This window comes from Rhinichthys klamathensis, unplaced genomic scaffold (assembly GCF_029890125.1).
Source record: "Rhinichthys klamathensis goyatoka isolate OS25496 unplaced genomic scaffold, OSU_Roscu_1.1 h1tg000485l_1, whole genome shotgun sequence".
In the NCBI taxonomy this organism is placed as follows: Eukaryota; Metazoa; Chordata; class Actinopteri; order Cypriniformes; family Leuciscidae; genus Rhinichthys; species Rhinichthys klamathensis.
The window spans coordinates 1,112,736-1,138,386 of NW_026606972.1; the positions used below are offsets into that span (position 1 = coordinate 1,112,736).

General features: G+C 37.6%; 1 protein-coding gene across 1 annotated transcript in view; it reads right to left on the reverse strand.

The window, feature by feature from the left end:
- Positions 1 to 25,651, reverse strand: part of rap1b (RAP1B, member of RAS oncogene family) — a 58,771-nt gene that overhangs the window by 6,435 nt on the left and 26,685 nt on the right. The window contains exons 2-5 of the mRNA XM_056237240.1: positions 14,677 to 14,756; positions 6,851 to 6,919; positions 4,328 to 4,384; positions 1,229 to 1,369 (exon numbers count right to left, since the gene is read on the reverse strand). Of these exons, the coding sequence (XP_056093215.1) occupies positions 1,229 to 1,369; positions 4,328 to 4,384; positions 6,851 to 6,919; positions 14,677 to 14,733 (324 nt within the window). The 5' untranslated portion in view covers positions 14,734 to 14,756. The remainder of the gene's footprint in view (positions 1 to 1,228; positions 1,370 to 4,327; positions 4,385 to 6,850; positions 6,920 to 14,676; positions 14,757 to 25,651) is intronic.

Genomic DNA, 25,651 nt, shown 5'->3' on the forward strand with positions numbered 1-25,651 from the left:
TGAGACACAGCATTTGCATTCATTTTCGGCCGATACTTTCAAAGGAACACGGAAACGGACATATTGCGTAAACGCTACAACCAAAGCAGCTAGCCGTGTAAATAACTGAAACGTCCTGTGTTAAATCAGCTGAGCTGAGGAAGTGGACAGAAATAGTGCAGGTCAACTGTGGTCATCACACTATCATCTTTCTCAGAAACCGTTTAGAATGAGTTCCTACACACACACACACACACACACACGCACACACACACACACCTTTCACTGGGATTCATTTCCTCCCACGCTCAACAAAGTTGGCCGCAATTCAACCCAAGCCTAGTTGGATTTTGTGACAAAAGAAACAATATCTTAAGGGAATTTCACACATAGTTATTTGCAGTGTCAAAACAACCGCAAATCAGTCGTTTTCAATAGAAGTTGTTGATTTTAAGTCATTTTCATGCATGTATTGATGATTGATATGATTCATGATGTTCATGATATGATTAAAAAATGCATTAGGTTTTTGGGGGAGTCGCACCACATATCATCATAGAAACTGAATTTACCTTGCATTGTCAGAAAAAGGTCAAACTATTAAATATTTTAGCCCTCTAGTATTCCTCACTTAGGAGTCACAGATGTAATCCTCTGCGGTTGGAAGAGACAAGAGCATAATTATTTTATTAAATGAATGTACAATATTTTGTTTCAACAATATTTAACAAAATTTTGGGACAGTTTTTTTTTTTTTTTGTCTAAAATGACCAAAGACGAGGAGTTACAAAACTTATAGACACACAGACATGAGGATCAGGAGTTTTTTTTTTCCTGGAATATTTAAAAAAGTGGCCATTTACAAAGCCCACAAATAACATTACAAACAACAAAGCAAACTAGCAACCAGAATATTTTTCTGCATGTGAAAACACGATAAACCAAAAAACGATCAAAATAAACATTTATAAGTAAGTTCAGCTACTAAACGGTATGGTTGCCCAACCACAACTATCAAACAGAGAGAGGTGGACAAGAAGGGAAAAACCCAGTCGTTATGTCAACAAAGGCTCTTCACAGCTGAAAGGTCACCCTTATTGACAAAGGCAAGCATAAGGGCTGAGGGTGGGTGTGAAAAAGGAGATACTGGTGCTGACGACAGGCTAAGCTGAAAGCTAAAGGTATAGGGCAGCAGACACTGAGGGTCTGTGAACATGATGGAGTTCTTGAAGATTAAGAGGAGACTCACATCATCAGTGTCTTTGACCCGCAGAATCTGTTCTCTCAAGTCCTGCAGGTCGTTGAAGGTGGACTGTGCTGTTATGGAGTATACTAGTGCAAAGCCCTGGCCGTTCTTCATGTACAGGTCCCTCATGGCTGTGAATTGTTCCTGAGTAGGAGAGAAAGAGGACAAGGATGAGTTCAGATAGTGTACGGAGGAGTTGAGGTACTGACAGACAAATTTACAGAAACATCTAAAACACTCCAAAAGATAAATATTCACTCAGTGCAGAGCATGAAACAGTTGGATAAAGTTTTTAAATAACCGATAAGATACCAACATATTGTGCAAAAACTACACAGAATTGTTTTACTGTTTTATATTAGTTATTATATCTGAGGCAATGTACAATAATTTTTTTTGCATAAGCACAAACATGATGAGACTTTTAATGATCACTTGATTTTAATGAACCATATTATTAGTAGTAAGTAATAGTACTGATGTTTATAAGGTTAAATGTGTTCCCTTTGCACTCACTTGGAAACTGTGTAAACATGAATGTACACTTCTCTTCATTTCCCTTTCAAATTTAATTAAAAAAATTACTTTTGAACGGTAGTGCATATTGGACTAACAAAAGAACCAACACAAGAGAGGGGTCTCCATTTTGAACCACCACACGCAGAACTGACATTCATAAACTTGAGAACATTGCGGTTTTGAATGAACCTTAGCTCAGATAGGCAGTCCTGTCCTGTTAAGTTAATGAGGCCAGAGGCACATCAGTAGCTCCACAGCTTTATTTCCTCAGGGTCAGTGTGCTGAATGTGGCCAGAGCTGCTGAAACCCGTGGAGAATGAAAATGGTTGTCAAAGGTAACGTGTAATATGTGTAGTGAAGGAAAGCTAGGGAGGAGAAATAATGATCTTTCTCTCTAGAGGACACAACAGTGTCTCATTAAACGTGCAAGTGAGTGGGCATGAGCTTTGGATTTGTTGAGAGAAAATCCACACAAACAAACTCAAAGAATTGTACGGTCTATCTTACATCCATGAAATACAGATAAAGACTGTTTTTATCCTTTTTAGAGATCGATAGATGTTGGTCTCCATTTACTTTCATTACAAGGAAAAAGAGCAGCGTGAACATTCTTCAAAACATCTTCCTTTGTGCTCCACAGATGAAATAAAGTAATGTAGTTTCGGAACAACATGAGGGTGAGTAAATGATGACTGAATGTTCATTTTAAGATGAACTATCTCTTTAATAGCTGTGGTACTTGTGTACATCATTTGTAGATTGACTTGAACTAGCCGTAAGTTAGTTCGGCATTACACAAGAAGTTAAATACATTTTTCTCTAGCTCTCATCTTGAACTCTTGACTTTGTGGTTTCAGCTCACCTACTATAAAGATTTAATTAAGATTATGTTATTGAGCGCAACTAGCACTCGATTTAATAATAATCATTTCAGAGCAAGTGCCAGTCCTACTGTACAAAAACTGCAGCCAATTTATAGTTCACATCTCTGACAGTAATATTCTCAGCTTCTTTGGCTCGGTTTCATTTGACCATGGCTCCATTCTGGGGCAGAGAGCCCAAGGACAACATTCACCATCTGTCACTACAACTCAAGAGTTGTAAAACAGGGGCTTGTGGAACTGGAAATATGTCCTTATCCCCCACAGGGGCCAAAAATGCTCTGCAACCTCCTGCACCTGTATGAGATGAGGACGGCCATGAAGATGCACATGTACTATTCATCATTTAGCTTACAGTAGGGGGAGACCGGGGGCAAGTAACACACTCAATAGTGCTAAAGTCATGACACACACTCAGAAGCTGCTCTCTCTCGTCATCTGAGAAAAAATGAGTGTGATTGTTTTACGTTGAGCAATTTTCACCAACAACAAAAATTCAGATTACATTTTTTATTCTTCTGTAATCTAAATATTTGATACCTTTGAATTCAAACTATCTATTTAATCTCCAGGTTGTTGGTTAAAAGTTAACATGGATGACTTAATGCACTGATGCTGACAGCTACCAAACAAGATTTTATATCATACAAATAAATAGTTTAAAAAATCATATATAGTGATTTCTGGATATTTTTTTTTAGATTATGTCTCTCACAGTGGACATGCACCTACGATGACAATTTCAGACCCCTCCATGATTTCTAAGTGGGAGAACTGGCAAAATAGCAGGGTGTTCAAATACTTATTTTCCTCACTGTATATATATATATATATATATATATATATATATATATATATATATATATATATATATATATATATATATATAAACACATACACATAATACATTTATTTAATATAGCCCATTTAAAGTGAGCTTTGATGTATTGTGTATTAATGTATATTAATGTATTATTAATAGACTTAATATTCAGCAATATTATTGATTTGACTGCACTGACGCTATCAGATGAGAACTGAACTGAGCTGGATGATGACATCACTGCTTTCTCCAGAGCTGCTTTATAAATTTATTCAGATCATTCCATAATTTATGAACTTTAAAGTTATTGAACTGAACTGAATCAACACTGAACTGATTTCAACTGAATAATGACTGTTTACTATTGTCGTTTTCTAACTGATTTACAGCAGAATTGAATTCTGTTTGCATCATTGAATCATTATTTTCCTGTTCATCACTGCAAAGCTGCTTTGAAACAATCTGTATTGTATAAAGCGCTATATAAATAAAGGTGACTTGACTTATAATACTAAAGCTTATAATACTAAAGTGAGGCTATGGGCCTTCCTGTAGCTCAAACAGTAGAGTGTTGGCGCGTGCAACGCCAAGGTAATGGGTTCGATTCCCAGGGAAAGCAAGAACTGATAAGAATGTAAACGTGTACCTTGAAATGCAATGTAAGTCGCTTTGGATAAAAGCATCTGCCAAATGCATAAATGTAAAACGTAAATGTAAAGCTGTAATAGTGACTGTAATACTAGATAAATAATTATTTCTCATGTGAAGTACACTTAACCAGTACTTTTCACACGTACAAATACTTATTATACCAAAAGGTCACAGATTTATGGTAATCTGCAAGTTATCAAAGAAAGTTCTGATCACAAAGTGTCTTACCGTTCCGGCAGTATCCAGAATTTCCAACATACACTGCTGTCCATCCACCTCCACTTGCTGCAAAAAAAGAAAAACAACAGAAAATCTGAGACAAACAACAACCTGAGAGGCTTTGTCAGCTGCATCATTAAAAAACAGCCTCTAATGACACATGACATGAGCCTGTACTGTATTTGAGCGCTCATCACTGCCGCCCCCCGCAGATTCCAGCACTGCCAACTTCCTGTGGTCTCCAATTGAGGTGGCAGCACACTTTCTGTGTGAATCACTAATTTAAAGTGAGGCTATGGGCGTTTATTACACACAAAAAAAGACTGTGACACTTCCAGATTGTAACATCCTTTTACCCACATATTTGTGACATTTAAATAGCAATGAATTATTATAATTAATAATTAATTAATTCAAATAATGATTCTCCAGTTCTATACAGTGGTTCCCAGAATGTATTTGGACACTTAAGCCACATTTAAAATAAATGATAGCACAAAGATGATTTTATGTTTCAAATTAGTTAGATACATTAATTAGTTACATAACAATAGTCACTTTTTTTTAAAGTTAAGGCAAAAGTCACTTTCTGGATGCCACATGATGGTACACTATAAAAAATTATATGATCAATAAGTTATGACAACATTTGTTTTTACATTGCTTTAACTCATCAAAACAAATTAAGCAATTTTCAACTTTTTTATTCATACAGGATTCAACTCATTTATTTAAGTCAGTTTTAAAGCTGCAGTCCGTAACTTTTGGCACTTAGCGGTTAATAAACAGAACTGCATGCTTCTTGCAGAAGAACGTTGTAGACAAAGCTACTTCTCTCTGTTTATGTCTATGACGAGTCACGCAGGTACTGGGATACTCCGCAGTGGTACCAGTCAACAATAGCCAGAATATAAACACTTATTATAGGTGTAACATAATGATTCCGGATAAGACAAAAATATGGTTTGGAAAATGTATTCATGATGTACTCGCTTATTATATACATTTTGTTAATTCTGAACACAAAAAAAGTTACGGACTGCAGCTTTAATGTAATTTAAGTTGAAATGACTTAAACATCCAAGTTGATTGTATGTGATAAACTACTTAAATTTTTTTAAAACTGGGTTGATATTTTCTTATTAAACGTAATGAAATTCATATTTGAAGATTTATTAGGCATGACTTAAGTGTCCAGAAATATCCAAATATATTTGATGCCACTGTATAGATTGAATAAAATCTACAGGAATTAAATCTCATACTGTACGTCAACACTGGTAAGCCTCCCCTACAGGAAGTGCCCATGGGACAGCAGCATAAGCAATGGCGAGGAAGGGAGGTGCTGGTCAAGATGGGACTTCCTTTTACTGTTTGAGTGGAGGTTCATTTTTAGACACGGCTTTTGTCTCAGGGCCTTGGACAGAGGCCATTAAAATATAAACATCATCGAACACAGTCTGAGCATAGGGTCGATGAGACATCCCACAAACACACAGCATTTCTTTGACGTGTGTTACTAGGGTGGGACAGAATACGTCCTGTAGAAACGTGTCAATTGTTAGAGATTCTGTCATGATAAACCCGCAGTGCAATTTGAAAAAAATCTGACGCAAGCAGAAAACTATATTCTACACTGCAAAGCTGATGGGCGTTTCCAGTTCATTGATTATAGACAGCTTCATTGATTATAATGGGAGCCATTTAGTTTTATTGCAAAGCGCTGCACCATTTGGGTTTGGTGTAACTGTAGGTTGTTTAACAATTTAGGACATAAATATAGAATTAAACTGATGTGCAACTGTATACTGTTATATTTTAATTCTAATAGCATATTTATTCTCAGTGTTGAGGGTAATGCATTACATGTAATGTGAGTTATGTAATCAGATTACTTTTTCAAGTAACTAAAATAACGTATTACTTTTAAATTTACAACAAAATATTTGAGTTACTTTTTCAAATAAGTAATGCAAGTTACTTTGTTTTCCCATTTATTGACTGACAGCTGAAAACATTTTTTTTTTTTTTTTGCTAAAACAAGCAAGCCTAACGATACACATTACTTTCCATAAAAAGTAACTAAGTAACACAATTAGTTACTTTTTTAGGGAGTAACGCAATACTGTAATGCATTACTTTTAAAAGTAACTTTCACCCAACACTGTAGTATATTGTAACTGTATATATTGGTTATAACACATTGGTGGCTCGCATGGCTCATCCAATGAGATTTTGATAAAATGTACTAATTATTATTTATTATAAGGTACTTAACTCACTCAATTATAAAAGTAGTATGGCTTACTTCATGGTTACCCAATATTTAAAACATTTTTTAGGTTGAGTTTACTACAAAAAAATATATATCATAGACTATATTGAGATAATGGCCAACTGTACAGCATGTTACTGTACATCATGTGTTGGTCTAGGAAAAGATTCAATAGGGTTTTGAGTCTGGAAACCATTATACATTGGTATAACATTGGTTTGACAACTGATGCACAATAAAAATGATGCAGAACTTGCCTTTCTGTATGAGTCTTCTATTGTGGGGTCATACTTTTCCACAAAGATCCCTTGGACAAATTGAACAGTCTGGAGAGCGAGAGAAGGGAGGAAGAGAGGGAAAAACAAAGAGAAAAAGACATGCCCATTAAACGTAACGATACTCAAACATGAGCATGTTGACACAGTGCAAAATCACTTTCACTTCCAGTGACTTATGGGAAATTCCATTCGAAAGGCTCTAAGAGGTTTTACGCCTGTTTGTGACATAAACAAGCCACTGCGTGTCATTAGGGTTTTCTTTGCCCTGAAAACCAGGTTCTCATACGAAAAGGTCAATGATGCCACAGAATGTCCACTTCACATAGAAAGAGACCAGGGGCTGGCTGCAAAAACTGCTAAGACTAGTCTTACAAGTTAGTCCTTTTTTTCTTTAAGACTGTTCATAACCTTTTTTCAAGTCAGTTACATAAATTGGTCTAATTTGATACCGAAAACTAAGACTACTTACCCCTAACTAACTGCTAGTTGGTCATAATTCTTAAGACACAGTCTTAACATAATGTCTATGTTTATGCAAATGGCCCCTGCAGGAGAGAAACCTGCACTCGCTGGTCAAGGATCAGAAAGCATTCCGATGTTGCCTGGAGACGGGTTACCTGGCGTTTAACTACCGGTTTAAAAATAGAACGATTTATAGACGACAACCAGAGGCTGGAGGTAAATTGTAGACGATTGAAGAATAATTGAGTTGAAACAAAGGACCGAATTTAGGGTGATCAGCTTTGCCGTGACTTCACAGGAAGTGCAGGGGTGGCAGAGAATATGAAAATCATGCGATGCTGCCCACAGGTGCGGGGGCTTCAGGGCCTCCACGGCTCGGGTGACCTTTGATCATCCTTTTTCTGATGCACACTTCACCCTGGATTGATTCATTAATGAGGGCTCTGTTTGGACAGGGATCCACACACACACACACACACACATACAAGCATATACAACAGAATCGCATTAAGATGCAGATCAACTGTGGGAGGAAGACAATCGACTGATGGGAGGGAGAGGAAGAGACTGATAGGGAGAAAGAAAAACGAGCAAAGGCAGGTGATGTCAGTCACGAGGTACGAGTGATCTCATTGTATAAGCAGTCGCCACATACAGGAGGCTTTGTCCTGGTGAGAAAGAGATCATTTGTTTACCTAATGCCTCAATGTGCAATCAAGATAAACAAACATGAGTGAAGAAATAATGATGAATTTAGATCAGTGCCGGTGCGCTGTCAAATATGGTCAGCTAATGATGTCTTTTGTCAAATCTGTCGAGATGAGACTAGTCAATAGCATGAATAAAATGGATCTCAAAAGGATAGTTCACCCAAAATGAAAATTGGCAAAATGTTCTCTTTTTTTGGTCTGGATCTATTGATTTATTCCACCCAAAAAAATATATATATATATATAATAAATATATATAACAATTCATGTAAATAAATAAATACATACAAACTGTACATACATCGATACATACAATAACTTGAATACACCTCTTATATGATGAGAATGTTTTTCATTTTTGAATTAAAATCCCTTTTGAAATCTTTTTGGGTGGCATGCTAAAAAAGTTAGGGTGACAACTGTCCTTATTATAATAAAGAAAAAAAAAGCATTATTAAAAATATATTTTGAAAACAGTTGGGGAAAAAAATCTGCTTTGCTGCTTATCAATATTTGAAAAACATTTGCCTGCCAAATCAAGGTCATGTGGTCCAACCAACATGCAGGCACAAGACAAAAACAAAAACAAAAAAGGAAATTATATTCAGAAAGCCCTCACACTGTAAAAAGTGATCAGTTGACTTAACTTAAAAAAGTGAGGAAACCTGTTGCCTTAAAATGATTAATTTATTCAAAATTCTCTTTTTAACAAGGCATGGTTAGTTTAGTTTACTAGTTTTTTATTTGTATAAATAAACTAATAAATAAATCATTTTTAAACAATGTAAAAAAAAGGATCACACTTTAGATTAGGGTCCAATTCTCACTATTAACTAACTATCAATTACGACTTTTGCCTCAAACTCCTAATTACTGCTTATTAATAGTTAGTAAGGTAATTGTTAAGTTTAGGTATTTGGTAGTATTAAGGATGTAGAATATGGTCATGCAGAAAAAGGCATTCATATTTTCCTTTATAAGTACAGCCAATATCCTAGTTATATGCATGCTAATAAGCAACTAGTTAATAGTGAGAATTAGGATTTAATACCCTAAAGTGTTCACATGTCTCAGCATTGAATGGCAAGAAGATATGCCCATGTCGCATACACACAAAAACCTTTTTCCCTTTACTCAAGAGTGTGGCTAGTTTACTGATAAAACCGCAAAGAACGTTTATTGTAAACTGAGTATTCAGTCAGAGCATTCCAGTAGTCGTTATGTTATATTATGCAGTGAACCATCTCTTGCTGTTGGAGCTCCTTCCCTGTGTTTCTCACACTTCATCGGCCCCATGCACCTGAAGGCTGTTGCTGGGCCGCAGAGCACCTGCAGGGGGTCATTGTGCATGTGTGCCTTTTCGGAAGGGAGGGTTAGGGGCATTAAGTCAGCGGTGAGGATGCCCGAGGTTTGTGAGGTGATGTGTGCTGCTGATGCAGCAGGGTTTAACTGATGTGCTCCAGACAGACCAGACCATGTGCAAGAGAGTCAGCTGGCACATATGCTCTTAAGTCCTTTATCTTGCAGCTCTGTTTCTCATTCTCTCTGGCTGGTTTACACTAGTGCCTCTCTAATGCACACACACACACACACTTTCTGGCTCCGTTTCTTACAGTAGCTCTGAACTACAGCCTGCTGCACGCACACACACACACACACACACACACACACTCACAGTGGGCTAAAAGAAAATTCCATATATGGTGAAAGAGATGTGGAAACAAGGCATGTAAATTCAATGGAGGCCACTGATTACAATGTTCCAACAAAAAGCAGTGAGGATGTGTGAACGAGGGTGTGTGTGTGTGTGTGTGTGTGTGTGTGTGTGTGTGTGTGTGTGTGTGTGTGTGTGTGTGTGTGTGTGTGTGTGTGTGTGTGTGTACGCATTGCTCTGCTCGCAGCGATTAGATCAAATGCACACAGGCACCCTCAGCATGCTGATATCTCAGCAGCCACTTCAAGTGAAAAAGCAAATATTGTGGAGATGAGGGGTATCAAAGGATTAGTAAAGGTCATGCTTATATTAAAAAAGCTCTTATTATATTGTTACAATTAAAAAAAACAAAAGGGGGTTGTTATTGCATTGGATTATTCATTTGGGTATTGAAAAAGCACAGGGCAATTTATCACCTCACAAAGAACGTAACTTTTATTTGCTGATCAAGACCCTTAAAAGAACCAAAAATAAATGTTAAATGTATAAACGTGGAATCAAGACATTCTGAATTTATTTGTTTACCACTTTTTACAATGAATCATTCCAAACCAACGCATTGCATTAAAAATATTTAATAGATACACTACAATTCAAAAGTTTGGGGCAATTACGTTTTTTCCCCCATGTTTTTGAAGTCTCTTTTGCTCATTTATTTGATCAAAAATAAAGTATAACATGAAGCATTTTTACAATTTAAAATAACTGTCTTCTATTTTAATATATTTTAAAGCGTAATTTACTCCTGTGATGGCAGAGCTGAATCCACAATCCATGTCACATGATCCTTCATTAATCATTCTAATATGCTGATTTGCTGCTAAAGAAAAATGTATCATTATTATTATGTTGAAAACTGTGGTGCTGCTTAATATTTTTGAGGGAACTGTTAATAGGCAGTTCAAAATAATAGAAGGGACAAATTCAAACAATTTAATGCATCCTTGCTGAATAAAAGCCAAGTTTGAATATGCAGAAATGCGAAAGAGATGTGAGAGCTATTGCGGAAGGTGAAAGGTGCCTTTTGTTTTCAGGCTATCGATGAGCAACAACACATTAGCATGTGCGGTCTCACTCAGGCACACAGAAGTCGGCACAATGCCCATCTGAGTGGATCGGCTCCTGCCTGCAGGCAGATGGACTCTCTGTGTTAGCTATGGCAATCCATCATTACAGCACAAGCTGACCCTGTTGCTCCTGTCCGAATATCTGCACTCCCCTGGACTACCTCAACTCATCTGACGGACAGACGAACAGGGCGTTGCCCGGTGATACGACAGTTCCTCAAAACACACAGTCCCAGTCAATGTTTGAGAACGGCTCTACTCGTTTTTGTTTTAGTTGCTGTAGTCAAGGGTGCAGTACTAGCATGAACACACAAACATATGAGTAACCTCTAAACCAGACCACAGAAATCGCTCGTGGTGACCAAAGATAAATCCATGCCATTAGGTCATACATGTTGACACTATTACTTACCATAGCTACTAACACCTGACCACAGTGTGGTTTACTCCTTACTGTTCTTTAACTGCGCAAACTAACTTTAGCTAACTAACTATAGGTTGTGCTGTTTCGTTACTGAATTGTCAGAGAGCACAACAGTCACTAAAAGCATTGTTCTGAAAGTAAACGCCCTATTTAAATGTCAAGGATACATTCATTTGTAGTGAGTGATAACATATAACTTTTCAAGACGGACCAAACATGAACTCTGAGGGGTTCAAATATGTATATATATATATATATATATATATAATATTATATTTTAAATTTAAAATAACTGCTTTCTATATTACTATATCTTAAAATGTCATTTATTTTTGTGATTGCAAAGCTGAATTTTCAGCATCATTACTCCAGTCTTCAGTGTCACATGATCATTCAGAAATCATTCTAATATGCGGATAAAAATTTCTGATTATTATCAATGTTGAAAACAGTTGTGCTGGTAAATTTTTTTTGGAAACCCTGATAAATTTTATCAGGATTCTTTGATGAATAAAACGTTCATCAACAGTAACAGTATTTATTTGAAATAGAAATATTTTGTAACTTTATAAATGTCTTTACGGTCACTCTACTGTTTAATGCGTCCTTGCTGAATAGAAGTAGTAATTTCTTCTTCTTCTTCTTCAAAAAAAAAAAACCCATCTTACTAACCCCAAATCTTAAAATGGTAGTATACAGTGCTTGACATTAAAACCTGGCAACCCGGATTTCAGCAGGGGTGTGTAACACAGTCAAATACACACAAAATAATGTCAAATACACAATGTCAAAATGCCGGTCTTGGGGAGTATTCACGTAAACACATGTTTTAAGTGAACATAAACAGGTGAGAAAGAAAACACATGTGTAACAGTATAATGGGTCTGTGTTTCAGGTCTTAAAGTGACAGCAGCCTAATATACCTGCTGGAAAATTAGAAGATAAAATATCTATATGGCAGTTTTTTCCACATCGTATCGATGTCAACATTGTGGCCAGTGAAAATGCCGAGTGGCTGGTGAGCAAATGTCAAGCCCTGGTATTGTATATTAAACTAAGATGAATAGTAGGAATACATTTGAATTCATCGGGGGGAAAAAACAGCACTCTTTGTACTTGACATTGATGTCCACAGTTTAAGGATAAATTGTGGATTTCTAAAATGCTTTCATTTGAATCAGACAATTATGTGAATGTCGGAATCAAAATTTGAGACATGCAGTGCAAAAGAACACTGTGTATTCCAATCACTTGTGTCTTTTTAAACTCAATGTATCATTCTTTACAGGAACAGTAGTTAATTCATTTCAGTAAGACCTGTATTTTTTCTGGCAGATTTGCGGGGGGTCACTTATAAAGTTACACAGTACACAGCTCCATTACAGGACACCAAGCTGACCCCACATAGTAATGATCTGATTTTACAGACTTGTCTCTTTCCCGTTGTCTGCGTGGAGCAGGACAGGAGCTTAATGTGAATGCATTTACAACACGATTAACTCTGCGTGGCCCATTTCATCCAGACCCATCCATAGTGCTCCAATTAGGGTTAATGGACAATAAAAGTCTATGTGCTTTACGCTGAAAGAGGTCTGCGCCGAGAGGGAAGTGGATGGAGGTGGATGGTTCTCACACCCTGTGGCACACATACAGGCAATGGGCTCTTTGTTGGGCCCCGAGGTGAGTGGGTCGGGCCATTGTGGCTGCTCTCCAATGGGCGAGCCATTTGAGTTCACTGGGATGGAACAAACTAGGTCAAAGTGGTGTCAGCGGGACGTTCGGTATTACTAGCATGCTAACGAGCTAAGAAAGCAAACGGTGACCTTAATGATAAGAGATAATTCATGAGGAAACATGCTATGTTTTTAAACAGCAGGGTAAATGTGCAAATTTAAGCCTAATATTCTTGGCTAGCAGCAGAAATTTTCCATAGGGTTTTGTCGTTCTGACCCATTGAATTTCCGAAGAAGAGCTGCCGAACTATTTGTGGTTTCACAATGCTATTCTGACATATATTATGCTGACTGAATATAAAATGCCAATGGACTGAGGCGCAGTCATTTCGCTGTTTCCGTGACTCAGCTATGTTTGAGTGGCTCAGAAAGGGCATCGCAACCAACCAGGGGCCAGTTTAGTTCTCACAACCTTTAACGACCTGATTGGAGACAGATGTTCTCCAGGGATGCTGGACAGAAAAGAAGAGCAGCTCTTTCAGATGAGGAAACTAATTCTTCTAGTTAGATGATATATGTTTTTTCCCCAATATAGGATGTAATTTGTTATATATGGTGAGGGAGGCTCGTGAAATGGAGAAGCCATAAAAGGCAAGAAAAATTCATAAGGATTAAAGGGATGTCGAAAGTCGTTCCAAACTTATTTTAGCCTATGTGATTTGGTTTCTGTAGAATACAAAGAAAGATATTTTGAAGAACAGTTTTTGCCCATACCGTAAAAGTAAACGGGGTTCTTAAAAAAAAAAACATTTAAAACATCATATTTTATGTTCCACAGAACAAATAAAATCGTACAGGCTTGGAATGACATTAATGATCACAGAACTGTCATTTTTGGGTGAACTATTCTTTGAACATCTCAGCCAATGACAAATACAATGATATACAGTTAGACTGAATTAGGGCTGTCAGAATATCTGATTTTCACTATCATTTCATTATCATGGCTAAAAGAATTCCTGATAATGATACTGTCGCAATATCTATAAATAAATGATGCTATCAGAACATTCGTCTTTAATTATCTTTTTTTTTGTGTGTGTGTGAGTGTGTGTGTGTCTGTGTTTTTACTTTTTTGGCCAATGAATCACACTCAAAAATACGAGTTAGAAATAAATATGAAGGGACAGTTTGTAACCATAACCAATACAAAAGCATACAAAAAGGACTTACTGTTGAACTGCACTTCCTGCAGTCTTTTTTATGGAGTACAAAAGAGTCCAACACTGGCGACTCGTGGTAAGCGAACTTTTTTGAGTGACATAGTGTCTCGCTTTTACCCGTCATCTTCACTGACAGTGATTTCATACGGCAGTAGTAGTTACACATTGCATCATCGTCTTCTTTCCATTTTATGACAAGTTGCAACAAGCATAAAGTTGCAACAAGATACTGGCACAGTATTAATATGTAGCTTTAACACAATATCAATATTTAATTTTTAAATAACATGGTTATTGTCAATGCCGGTATATTGTGACAGCCCTAGAATCAATTTCTTGATTTTGAGATCCTTGTTGAGTTGGAAAAATTGTGATGGAAGAACCTTGGCATTCACCACTTATAATTATTATGGTCTAGATTAGGGCCAGGATGTAAGATGCCTACGAACGAACATGAACATTTTATGTACAGAAGAAAAGAGCATTAAGAGAGATAAAGAAAGGAAGCAGGGAAGGTTGGCGCTCCACTTACCAGCGCAGACTTGCCGACACCTCCTGATCCAAGGACTACTAACTTGTATTCACGCATTGTGCAGTGTGTCCGTTAACTACCTGAGGAAGAAACAAGACAAAAAAAGATGGTAACTATCCCTTTCGTCAGTCAGAATTTCCTACAAGTAGCTAAGTTACTCAAAGCTTATTCAGTTGACTTTCTTTTAAACTTTTTAACACAAAAAGTTCATGAAAAGGACTTCAATGGATAACCTGAAGCTGAGAGCCGTAGTGAATCAAGCAACAAAGTAGATTTAGACCTGTGGTCAGCCCTCAAGTTCAGAGCTATCAGAAGTCCTCCAGCGTGAAATTGCTATGAAGCCGAGTATCTAATCTGAACTGCACCCTCAAGTCACCTGCCCACTCATTAATTAAGACTATAATGTAAAGTTTCCTTTGATATCACAATTATTATGCGTCAACTTCAGCTTTCGCATTTATAACACCTCAAAGAGATTGTCAATCATCTGACGCGTAAGGGTGCACTGCCAATGAAGGTGTTTGGTTTGAGGTCGCAAAGTTGTGCATTCGTGCCGTTTCCTTCTTAGCAGGAAGACAGGGGAACAAGAGCAGTGTGGTCGGGTTGACATAGATCTCAGATAAATTACACACATCGTTCAAACACACATAGACAGATGTGAACTGCTCCACACCCTGTCTCTTGGGTCTTTCTGTCTCTCTCACTCCTCAGCTATCTCATGCAACACTTAGAGTAATAAAATTACTTACAGACATAGTATGCGTTCATATACGAATGTGCGATAGCTTGGGTCACAAAAACACTTTAGGTATGCAAAAGCATTTATGAATGCGTGGTCAATGGACAGCTCATATCGTTGTGGTGGTAACAATTCATTGGTTTATTCCCCCCAAAAGTGTAAAGGCTAAGGCACTATCAAAACATTAATTGTTTGAAAATCCTGACGGCTCAGACATAGCAACATTGGAACAACCAATGGCATCGTTTTGTGTTATGTGTGGCCAACCAAGGGCAGATGGTTTAGAAAATTTGTTTAAAAACAGGCCTCATTTTTCAATTTCGCAATACCGTCACTTGTGGCAACCTTGAGAATGCAACACATACTTCAATTACATTATCAACCGAGTTTGAGTCTGACACATTTCAGAAACCAACAACTTACAAAACGGCCTTTTTAGAGTCACTTGACCCCAGCTGGACACATTTCTTAGGGGGAGTTTACTCATACACCCAAAAACAGTCAAACGCAACTGATTTGAAGAAAATGCTGAGGTCACGGGACACATTTATAAAAGGTGAGGTGCTGAAAAACAATGTGAAACACATGGCAACAGTCAAACATGTCTGCCTGAACGTGTATGGCTGTGCCAGCTGTACTTGGGGGCGGAATTATCCACTGGACAAGCGTATTTCAAACTCCATCTGGCTACCTGTTTTTGACCCTGTCAGTAACATTCTTGTCACCATGATTAAGACACACAGGTGTAAGTGTAAAAAATAAGTGTAAATGCTTGCGATACTGACGCGGTTTCGAGAGGATCGATCCTCACGCATCATCAGTTACTAGTCAACCACTGTGACCCCATCCACAGTTCATAAGCATGAACCATAAATATATGTGAAAAATACAAACAATATCCCTCATTCCACCCAAGCTTGAGAGCACAGACAAGACTAAGAGTGGAATGAGTTTACAGGGAAAAACAGGAGGCACATACCAGATCCAACACGCTGGGTTTTAGTGGGCATGACTGCTGAATCTGGAGCCAGACTGACTGTGAGACCACACTCAGATAGAAGAGATCACCACTTAAATCTAATGCAATAGACACAAGAGTATCTGAGATGGAGAACTGCCCCATTCCACTGCACTCCCTTCTCAGCAACAGATCAGTGCCAGCAGCGCCGTGCTGAAGAACAAATCCTCCGCTGTCATCTAATGTTCTGCTTTCCATTTACATTGGCAAAGCACAGAGGGAATGGGAGACAGAGCAGGAGGGAGAGAAGAAGTGTGTGGAAATGTGAGGCTGATAGAATAAGACGCTCTATCAATATGGGAATACGGCGTTTAAATGGAAAACATCTTTTAAACTGATGTATCGTTGTATTTGTCAGTCTGGAGTGTATTCAGAACAGATATGCAAACGCAAATATAAAAGGAAATGCAACCTCCAGAGACCTAATTCTTCGTCACATGTGATTCATATACACTACTAGTGACTACACAAGTTGGTAGCTGAAATAAGATTAGCAAAGCCCAGAAAAACAGCGGTTGTTTGGGTCAAACTAACTGCTTCTATATAGATCTTGACAACAGAGTGAATTAGTCTATTTGGAACAGAAATACACATTTCGTAAGGGAAAAGTCTGATTAGATCTTCAAATATGCATTCCACATATGCTTTTGGTTGTCAATGAAGCCCTCAGGCACCAGAGATTTACAGGCTTACATCACAGAAGCAGGGGAATCTGGGTTTGTGGGAAGGAGAGGTCGCTGTGAAATCATCTTTATTGCAGCATTCAGGGCCATTCTGGATTGGGAATAGGTGTGAGGGATTGAATGTGTGTCTGCAGAATTTTTTTTTTATTATAAACCTACAATATGTAGACCCAAGATAGCTTTCTTGCAGCTAGATCAGGAGAGCTATAGTGGCCGCCATGATTTATGTAAAAAAAAAAAAAACTGTTTTAAAACAACAATAAAAACAATTATCAATACTTGAATGTGGGTAAGTTTAATTAAAAAGCAACATTTTGAACAAAAAGCTGAGAAAATTGTGTAAACAAAAAAGAGAAAAGATTGGTTTTATCGCTTGTTTCTGCTCCTTTTTTGCCTTTGTTTGATCCGGAGATTCTGCACTCTTTCAGAAGATGCATAATAGCGGCCCCTACCATATAACAGTGAAAACGCGGAAAGCCAGAAAATTCCGCCAATGCGGGGAAGCGTTGAGTCATAAAAGAGGGAAAATTTTGTCAATGGCGGAGAAAGAGTTAAGTGTTAAATTGAGTCTCGATGTACTGATATTGTACTGAATTTGATTTATTTTGCGAACTGCTGAAGAAAACAAGTCATATGAGTTTGGAACGACATGAAAGGGTAAAGCCCCATTCACACCAAGGACCAGAATGCTAACAATAACTATAAAGTTTCAATAAAAGCTCTACAATTATAACGACAACAGAGGAATGATATCCTTGGAATCACTTTCAGAATAACCTTTTCCAGCTAATAAACAATGAATGAAAAAATTGACAGCCAATCAGAATCCACCCGATTTTAAAGAGCAACAGATGTCAAAACTGCATAAACAGAACATTATCGTCCAATATGATTATCATTATAGAACATTTGAATTCGTTCTTGGTGTGAACGGGCCTTAAATCAAGACAGAATTTCCATTTTTGGGTAAGCAATCCTTTTAACACCTCAAGTAAAGATAATGAGCACAGAAGCAGTTAGAGTCATGAGCAGATAAGCAAGATGAACTTAATGATTTGGCTTTATTCGAACGATCTTTAACTGCTGCGAGTACTTTGTAAATGACAATTTCAGCTTGAGTCATGATTGTAATTCACAGAAACAGCAGTGATGTTGTATCAGTGTATCAAACAAACGCTGAGCTGCTGAAGCCTGTGGTTAGTGTAACAATGATGGTGAGAGTTCGGGGTGTGTAGTTGAGCAGCTCTCGATGGTCATATTTAAGCAAGAGTGGTGACACACATGACAGGGTGGATTATGACAGGAAATAGTACTTGATTTCTCATACCATCCCCTTTGACACACCACGCCTCTTCTGAGCTATAAAGTCAAGCGATGACAAGTTCAGCTCAAAATATCTCAGAGCCACCCAGCACTGTGTAAGCTGACTCAGAGGAAGACAGGGCTTGAATAAATGAGTGACTTACTTGACCCACGACGTGACCTAAACTCATCCTGACCTCTGACCCTCCCAAATCAAATATGATTTGTTTTTTTAGAAGGCCGTAGATGACTCCTAAAGCAGTTCCGGTTAGAATCTCCACAAAATTTGAGAGTTTCCTAACACGTACATGCTCTGTAACACGTCTCCTCTACACCTTGTTGAAAAATTAACAGGCACATTGATCTGCTCGAGCCATTGTGGCAGTGAACTGATCTCTCTCTCCTACAGTGCTTCCTCTCTAGTAATTAACCAAGAAAGATCCCATGACGCTGTGTAAGAGGATTTTCGCAGTGATGAAGGAACCAAAACAGAGAGAGCAAACGCTTCCTCTCAATGATGACTAAGGTCTGGAGTTTCAGCATGCTAATGACCTTAGATAAACTTTTGGAAACAAAATAGGTGAACCCCCCCCCCCCCCAAAAAAACCTTTAAAAGTCCCCTGACATGGGGTTATTTTATTATTTTATAATATTTCCTGGGTTGCCCTTATAATGTTGTTTTTTAGATAAAAAATAGTCATAATTTAGAAATAAAAGGCAATTTTCCTAGCCTGATTTTAGCCTCTGATGTGAACCCTCTGTTTGAAGGGGCGTGTCTGCTGTGGGATTCGGTGTAAATGGCCACTGCTGTGATTGGCTGACATGCTTGCATATGAAATAGCTACATATTACATGCGAAACTTTCTCGAATACTTTTACTACAGCTATTATACGTTTTTACTATTACAGCTATCGAGATTAACGAATCGTGAGAAGTTTTTAAAGTATTTAGATCTATTAAAATGTTGCCGTGATGAGCATTGAGCAAGCAGATCACAGTCTGTTGATCGCGAGAATAAATATCTTATCATTGCAACTCAGTTTCTGCACTCTCTCTAATGCTTTCACCAATGCAAACACGATGATGTAAATACCTAATATAGTAAGAGCTTCGTTGTGCAGTGTAACGTGCGTCCTTGATTTCATAACGAGTTGTCCAGATAAACTCGCGCTGTGTGGAAAGATTGTTCTTTGATCGCTTTCTGTATAATTTGTTCAGAATTTAAATAAGATTATTTTCATCCTACTAAATGAAACGATGTGAAGTTGATATTTTAGTCACTGGCTTGACTTACTGATGCATAAGCAGTATTGAACGATTTTGAGAGAAAGATTAACTTACCTGTCTGAACTTGAACAATTAGGCTACACATCAGAAATTGTTGCTTGGTAGCTCGATCGATTTATTTTCAGACGTTCATCGAGTTAAGGAAACGGTCGTCGGTGAAATGTTTGGACCATACACAACTTGTCGGCGCATTTCCAGAGAAAATAAAATTAACCCATTGTTTCTTCAGAGGCTCGGATGAAGGAACTAAAAAATACTTTTGTGTTCATTTGTACATCCGATCACTGATCAACTGCCATGCTTCGCTCGTTTGCAAGCCATGATATCTCTCGAGGAAAAACTCAAATCTCAAAGCTATTTCTCTAGGAAAAACTAAAATCGCGCCGGCGCGTTCGTACTTCCTGTTCCTAGCTCGTTTTCTCATGGGCGAGCCAAATTCTCTGGGCGGGCAAAGCAGAGAAGGGGGAGGTAACCTTTCCCCTATATGACGTCATATAGGGGAGATTCAAGATCACCCTGTCTGAGATCTCATTTTCTCAAAGGCAGAGAAAGATAGCCAAAACTCAGTTTACACCGACTGAAATTTCTAGACACGAGGGGACCAAATACAGGCTAGGGGAACTAATATTAATGTTAAAAAACCCCAGAAAGTGAAAATTTCATGTCAGGGGACCTTTAAAAGGAAAAAATACTTCCTAAAAAGACTTCATTCATATCTTTATTCACATGTAAAAAATTACAATATTATACTTAGCTTAAGTAAAGAACAATAGAAGTGTCCTTTTAGGCTAGGTAAACAAGAGGATATATGTACAAATGAGCGTATGCAAGTGTGGAAGCCATATGTAAATGTTGATCTGTGGTTTGACAGCCTTTCTATGTGTGACAAAAACCACATTTACGCCCAAGTTAGAATGCTTAGAATAGCCACACATTTAAGCTGAGGAGATAAAAAGTGTTAGGTAGACACAATATATAATGTTATCAGTCCGATATAAAAAATAATTCTTGTATATATATATTTTTGTTTAATACATATTTTTGTTTAATACATATATATATATATATATATATATATATATATATATAAAACAATATATTAATTTGATAATGCAGTTTAATGTAATTTTCAGCAAATCTCCTTAATATTCCTTTAAAGGGGTCATATAATGCCATTTTTGTACAAGCTTATGATTCTTTAGGGTCTAAATTAAAAGTTTGTAATATACTTTAATTAAAAATTCTCATTAGTATTGTAAGAAAACACTTATTTTACCTGGTAAAAAACAGCTCTGTTTTCAGCACGCCGTTTCAGTGTATATGACTTTAAATGATCATGAGCTTTGCTCACCCCGCCCCTCTGTTCTGTGCGTACACCAGAGCCGGCTCTGGCGTACACCGTTTGTAACACAATAACACAATAACCATAACACGTTGTCCAGTATAAACGTGGGATTATGCATTATATTGAGAACGTCATACATAGAAAACATGCCGTAATGTACCCTGAGTGTAAACCTTAGACGCATTCATTGTGAAGCGTGCAGCTAGCGATTTACAAGAATTAATATAAATATTAATATAAAGTTTAATAAAACCTTACACTCACTTCAGTTCTTCTGGAGCAGCTGCAGGAACACAAATATCTGGTACCGATCTTTTTTCAGGAGCAGCTTCTTAGCAAAACCAGCTTTATACCTCCTCGTTTATAAAGCAGTCTGGTGTGCGAAATGATTCGCGCAAACATGAGAGCATTGACGTTGCTCGTGGGGAATATTCCCTTCGAAAACAAACTCAGCCACTGCGTCTTCGGCGGTTCGGATTTAGGAACATTAAAATGACTGCTGTGTTCGTTATTACACCCAAGAACAGAACACCACAATCGCTTAGACGCCATTCTGCTCATAGACAGTGCTCCAGCATATCAACAATGAGCGCGCCGGTCCGCGCAGACTATGATTGACAGCTCACTCACGAGCGAGGGCGGGTCTGTGTTGAAACCCTTCTGTCAATCAACAATCGTGGGAGGGGCGTGCGAGCTTGTGACGTCACAGGCTCGAACGGCTCGATTTGAGGCAGGGGAAAACATATAAGGAGATTAAAACAAAACCACTGGATGGATTTTTATCATTATATGATGGCTGTGTACAGACACTGCCAACACACATTTCAGTACAATCAACTTGTAAAAGTGCATGTACCATTATATGACCCCTTTAAAAAACAATTGATTTTAGTTTATAAATGTTTATTTTTAATTTTGAACAAATAGAGTATAATTTTTGTAATGGCCATTTATCAAATTACGACCATAATATCAAAATAATTATGGGTTTACCAGTAACATGAATCTCTGATTTAAGAGCTGAGCCGACCTAATTGACCTCTCAGTGATTGGCTGCTGCCAGGTGTATTTTGCCTCTCAATTGTTTACAAAAAGTAAACAATTGAGAGGCAAAATACACCTGGCAGCAGCCAATCACTGAGAGGTCAATTAGGTCGGCTCAGCTCTTAAATCAGAGATTCATGTTACTGGTAAACCCATAATTATTTTGATATTATGGTCGTAATTTGATAAATGGCCATTACAAAAATTATACTCTATTTGTTCAAAATTAAAAATAGAGGATTGTGGGATTGACAGTGGAGTGAAGCAGGTGGTGAGACTGTCAAAAAGACAGTCTCACCACCTGCTTCACTCCACTGTCAATCCCACAATCCTCTGTGCAAGCACTTAGCTTTCATGGACAGAATAGAAATACCTGCTCAGTGAACCTGCAAGTTAAGGGTAAGAAACTAACTGAAGAGCTTTTGACAAGAAAAACAAAAATGACATCAAGGCCATGGCTTAAAATGACTTCTAACAGGTTATTTCTGACACATTTATCAGAAAAATGTATCAGCAGTTGGGCCTTTTTTTCTCTAAAATATTTTCTCTCTTTTAGATTTTGACTTTTCAACACTTGACGGATACAGAGAAATCAGAACAGAAGGTAGTCCTCACAATGGCTTCAAAACAGGGAAGCCACTTATCGTTTGGGCACCTGTCGTCCACACTCAAAAGCCGAGCAATATCATAAGCAAGAGCCCTAAACGAGGAAGAGAGAGACGAACAATCTTTTCACCCATGTTTTGGCAAATCATCCTTCCGACAGTGGAGGAAGAGCAGCACTCGGGCTAATGGCTGAACCTCAGGTTGTCCTCAGAAAAGGTCAAGAGGGTGTCAGAGACTCAGCAGCATCACAGTGAAAGTGATTCTGTGGTGAGAGCCTCAAACATGGTGTTGAGCTACTTAAAGCCATTAAAAGGGTTTTAAGGACAAGCATAGCCTTCTATCTAGATTCACACACAGCTTGATAAAGAAAAGAAAAGAAAAACACTAACATACATAAAACCTGACGGGTAATTGATGTCTCAAGATGTATTCTGAAGCGGTATTGTGTATAAAATACTGCAAATAAACCAATATTATGATTATTTTATTTATTTATTTATGAATATTTATTAGAGGATCAGCCCCATGAGATGAAACATCTCGTTTTCATGGGGGTCCTCAGGATCATGTCCAAACAACATTAAACAGCAAAACAACAGAGTAGATACAAAATATAAGAAAATATAAGAAAAACCTTAACCACACAATCACACTCAGTCACACGCACCACGCGGACACCACGCACACCCATGCCCGCCCGCACACACACCCAAGCTCTCGCTATCCCCCCCCATCACAGATAAAGTAAAGTAAGTCATAGTGGTTCCCGAGCTGTGGTATGTATACCACTACACACAATTTATTTTATACCACTTTAAAATAAAACCTTTTTAATCAAAGACTCAGCATGAAGTTGCTTTGGAAGTCAAGCGTTTTAACAGGGGTATTTAGTGTAAGAAGTATGAGAAACTGGTGTAACATATAGCATAAAACACAATGATCCCAAATATAACTGACAAAGTTGACATCATATATACATGAATATACATAAACACATTCATATATACACACGTACATAACATGACAACATTATGGCATATTCAGCTCTAGTAACTAATAACCTAAAAGTACTGGAACGCAAGAGGATGGTTATCTAGAGAAGTCATTTTAATCGAGTCCAATTAGCAAGCATTGCCAAGTAAAGCATTCAGATCTCTGAATTGGGCACAATACAGACTAAGTATGCAGATAATATCTCTGCTATGCTTTGTTTATGACCTACAAAATATATGCTAGCAATGGATCTTACTTCATCTCAGATCTTTGCAAAAAGAGATAGCCATTTTTGGTTTAAGATGACCTTATATTCTGTTACAGGCATAGTAAAGTAAAAGGCCTGTTAAATCAACCACAGATGGATAAGGTAAACGGCTCACGGTCATCCTTCAGACATCAGCGTCTAAAAGACAAATCAGCCTATTTGACTAATATTTTGTGTGCTAAGGTAAGGGAGACTGAAATGTGGAACGGAATGAATCAACAGTCTTGCTCTGAACTTGCAGGTCGGCCGTCAGGGCAATATTCTAATCACTGGAGAGTCGAGACTGTGCTGGAAAGGGCTGTATCAGCGCTACAACATGCTGCTGTTAGCCTTCTTCTAACCCTGGCGCACAAACCTACTGGCAACAGAACACAAGAGGTTTATAAACCAGAGCACAGTCCTTCTGAAAGGACTTGAGTGCACAACAGGAAAAAAAAAGATGTGTTAAATGGAAGAAAAGGGTGCTATCTTGGTTTTAGGACATTCCTGATTAGGTATTATGGCCATTACAGATGTTCTTCTTAAAGGAATAGTTATAAAAAAAAGAAGACAAAATTAAAATAGTCATATTGACTCACCCTCATGTTGTTCCAAACCTCTATGCTGTCATTTTTTCCATGGAAAACAAGAAAAGTGGTATATAGGAAAATAATAGTAATAATAATAATAGTAATAATGTCTTACTATTTTTTTTTTGTTGCACCTTTACATAGATTTTGTTCTATCTGACCGTCAAGGTTGGGGGAAAAAATGACAAAAAAGCACCATAAACGTAATCCATACAACCCGTATATTTTTTTTTAAAAAGGGGGAGCAAACCAAATGTGAGGAACAAACAAAAATGCAATAACATTAAAATTCTGGCCAAGACAGATGAGCTGGTAATTATTTTCATGTTATGGCCAATAACCGATAAATGGTCTAATATACTTTGTCTGAATAAATTAATAATATAACACCAAAAATTAAAAACAATCAAATGCTTCAAGCTTGAATAATCTCTGTATCAATGTACAGCATTAATCAAATTAGTTTTTTGATTATTAGTCTTTTTAAAGATTAAGTTTAAGTGAGCATTATGTAACAATAGAGGAAATGAGCATGCCAATAATTGATATTATAGAGATTTATCGTGCATTTGTGGCTTGACAGCCTGTGGTCACTATGAACGGTTATTCATTTTTTTATATATACTTTCAAAAAACAACATCATCATATACATAAATAAATGATTTTCATTTTTGGGTGAACTATCCCTTTAAGAAGAACCTTTCACATGATGATCCACATGACCAAATTCGTTCAGGCGTTCAATATAAAGTCACAAGATAAATGCAATGCAACATAAGGAAGACAGCAAATGCTCATTCCTGTAGGAAGTGCAAAGGGCATGGAGTTCATGGAACAGATTACAATCTGAAAAAGGACTAATCAACACTGGAAAAAGAGAAGAACGAGTTTATCTCCACTTGAAAGATGGTGGCATCTTTCACCCGGAGGCAGGCTTAGGTGTAAACACAAACTGACAGGCTATAGACACCGGGAGTCAGCGAGAATGAGATCTTTCCACGGCTGCGAGCAGGAGACGGTATTAAAGCGTCATATTCAGAGCAAAGCAGCAGCGATGGCTGTGAATGTGAAGCTGAACAGCACTGAGGTGGGGGAGAGATGGTCTGAGTTCTCACATTT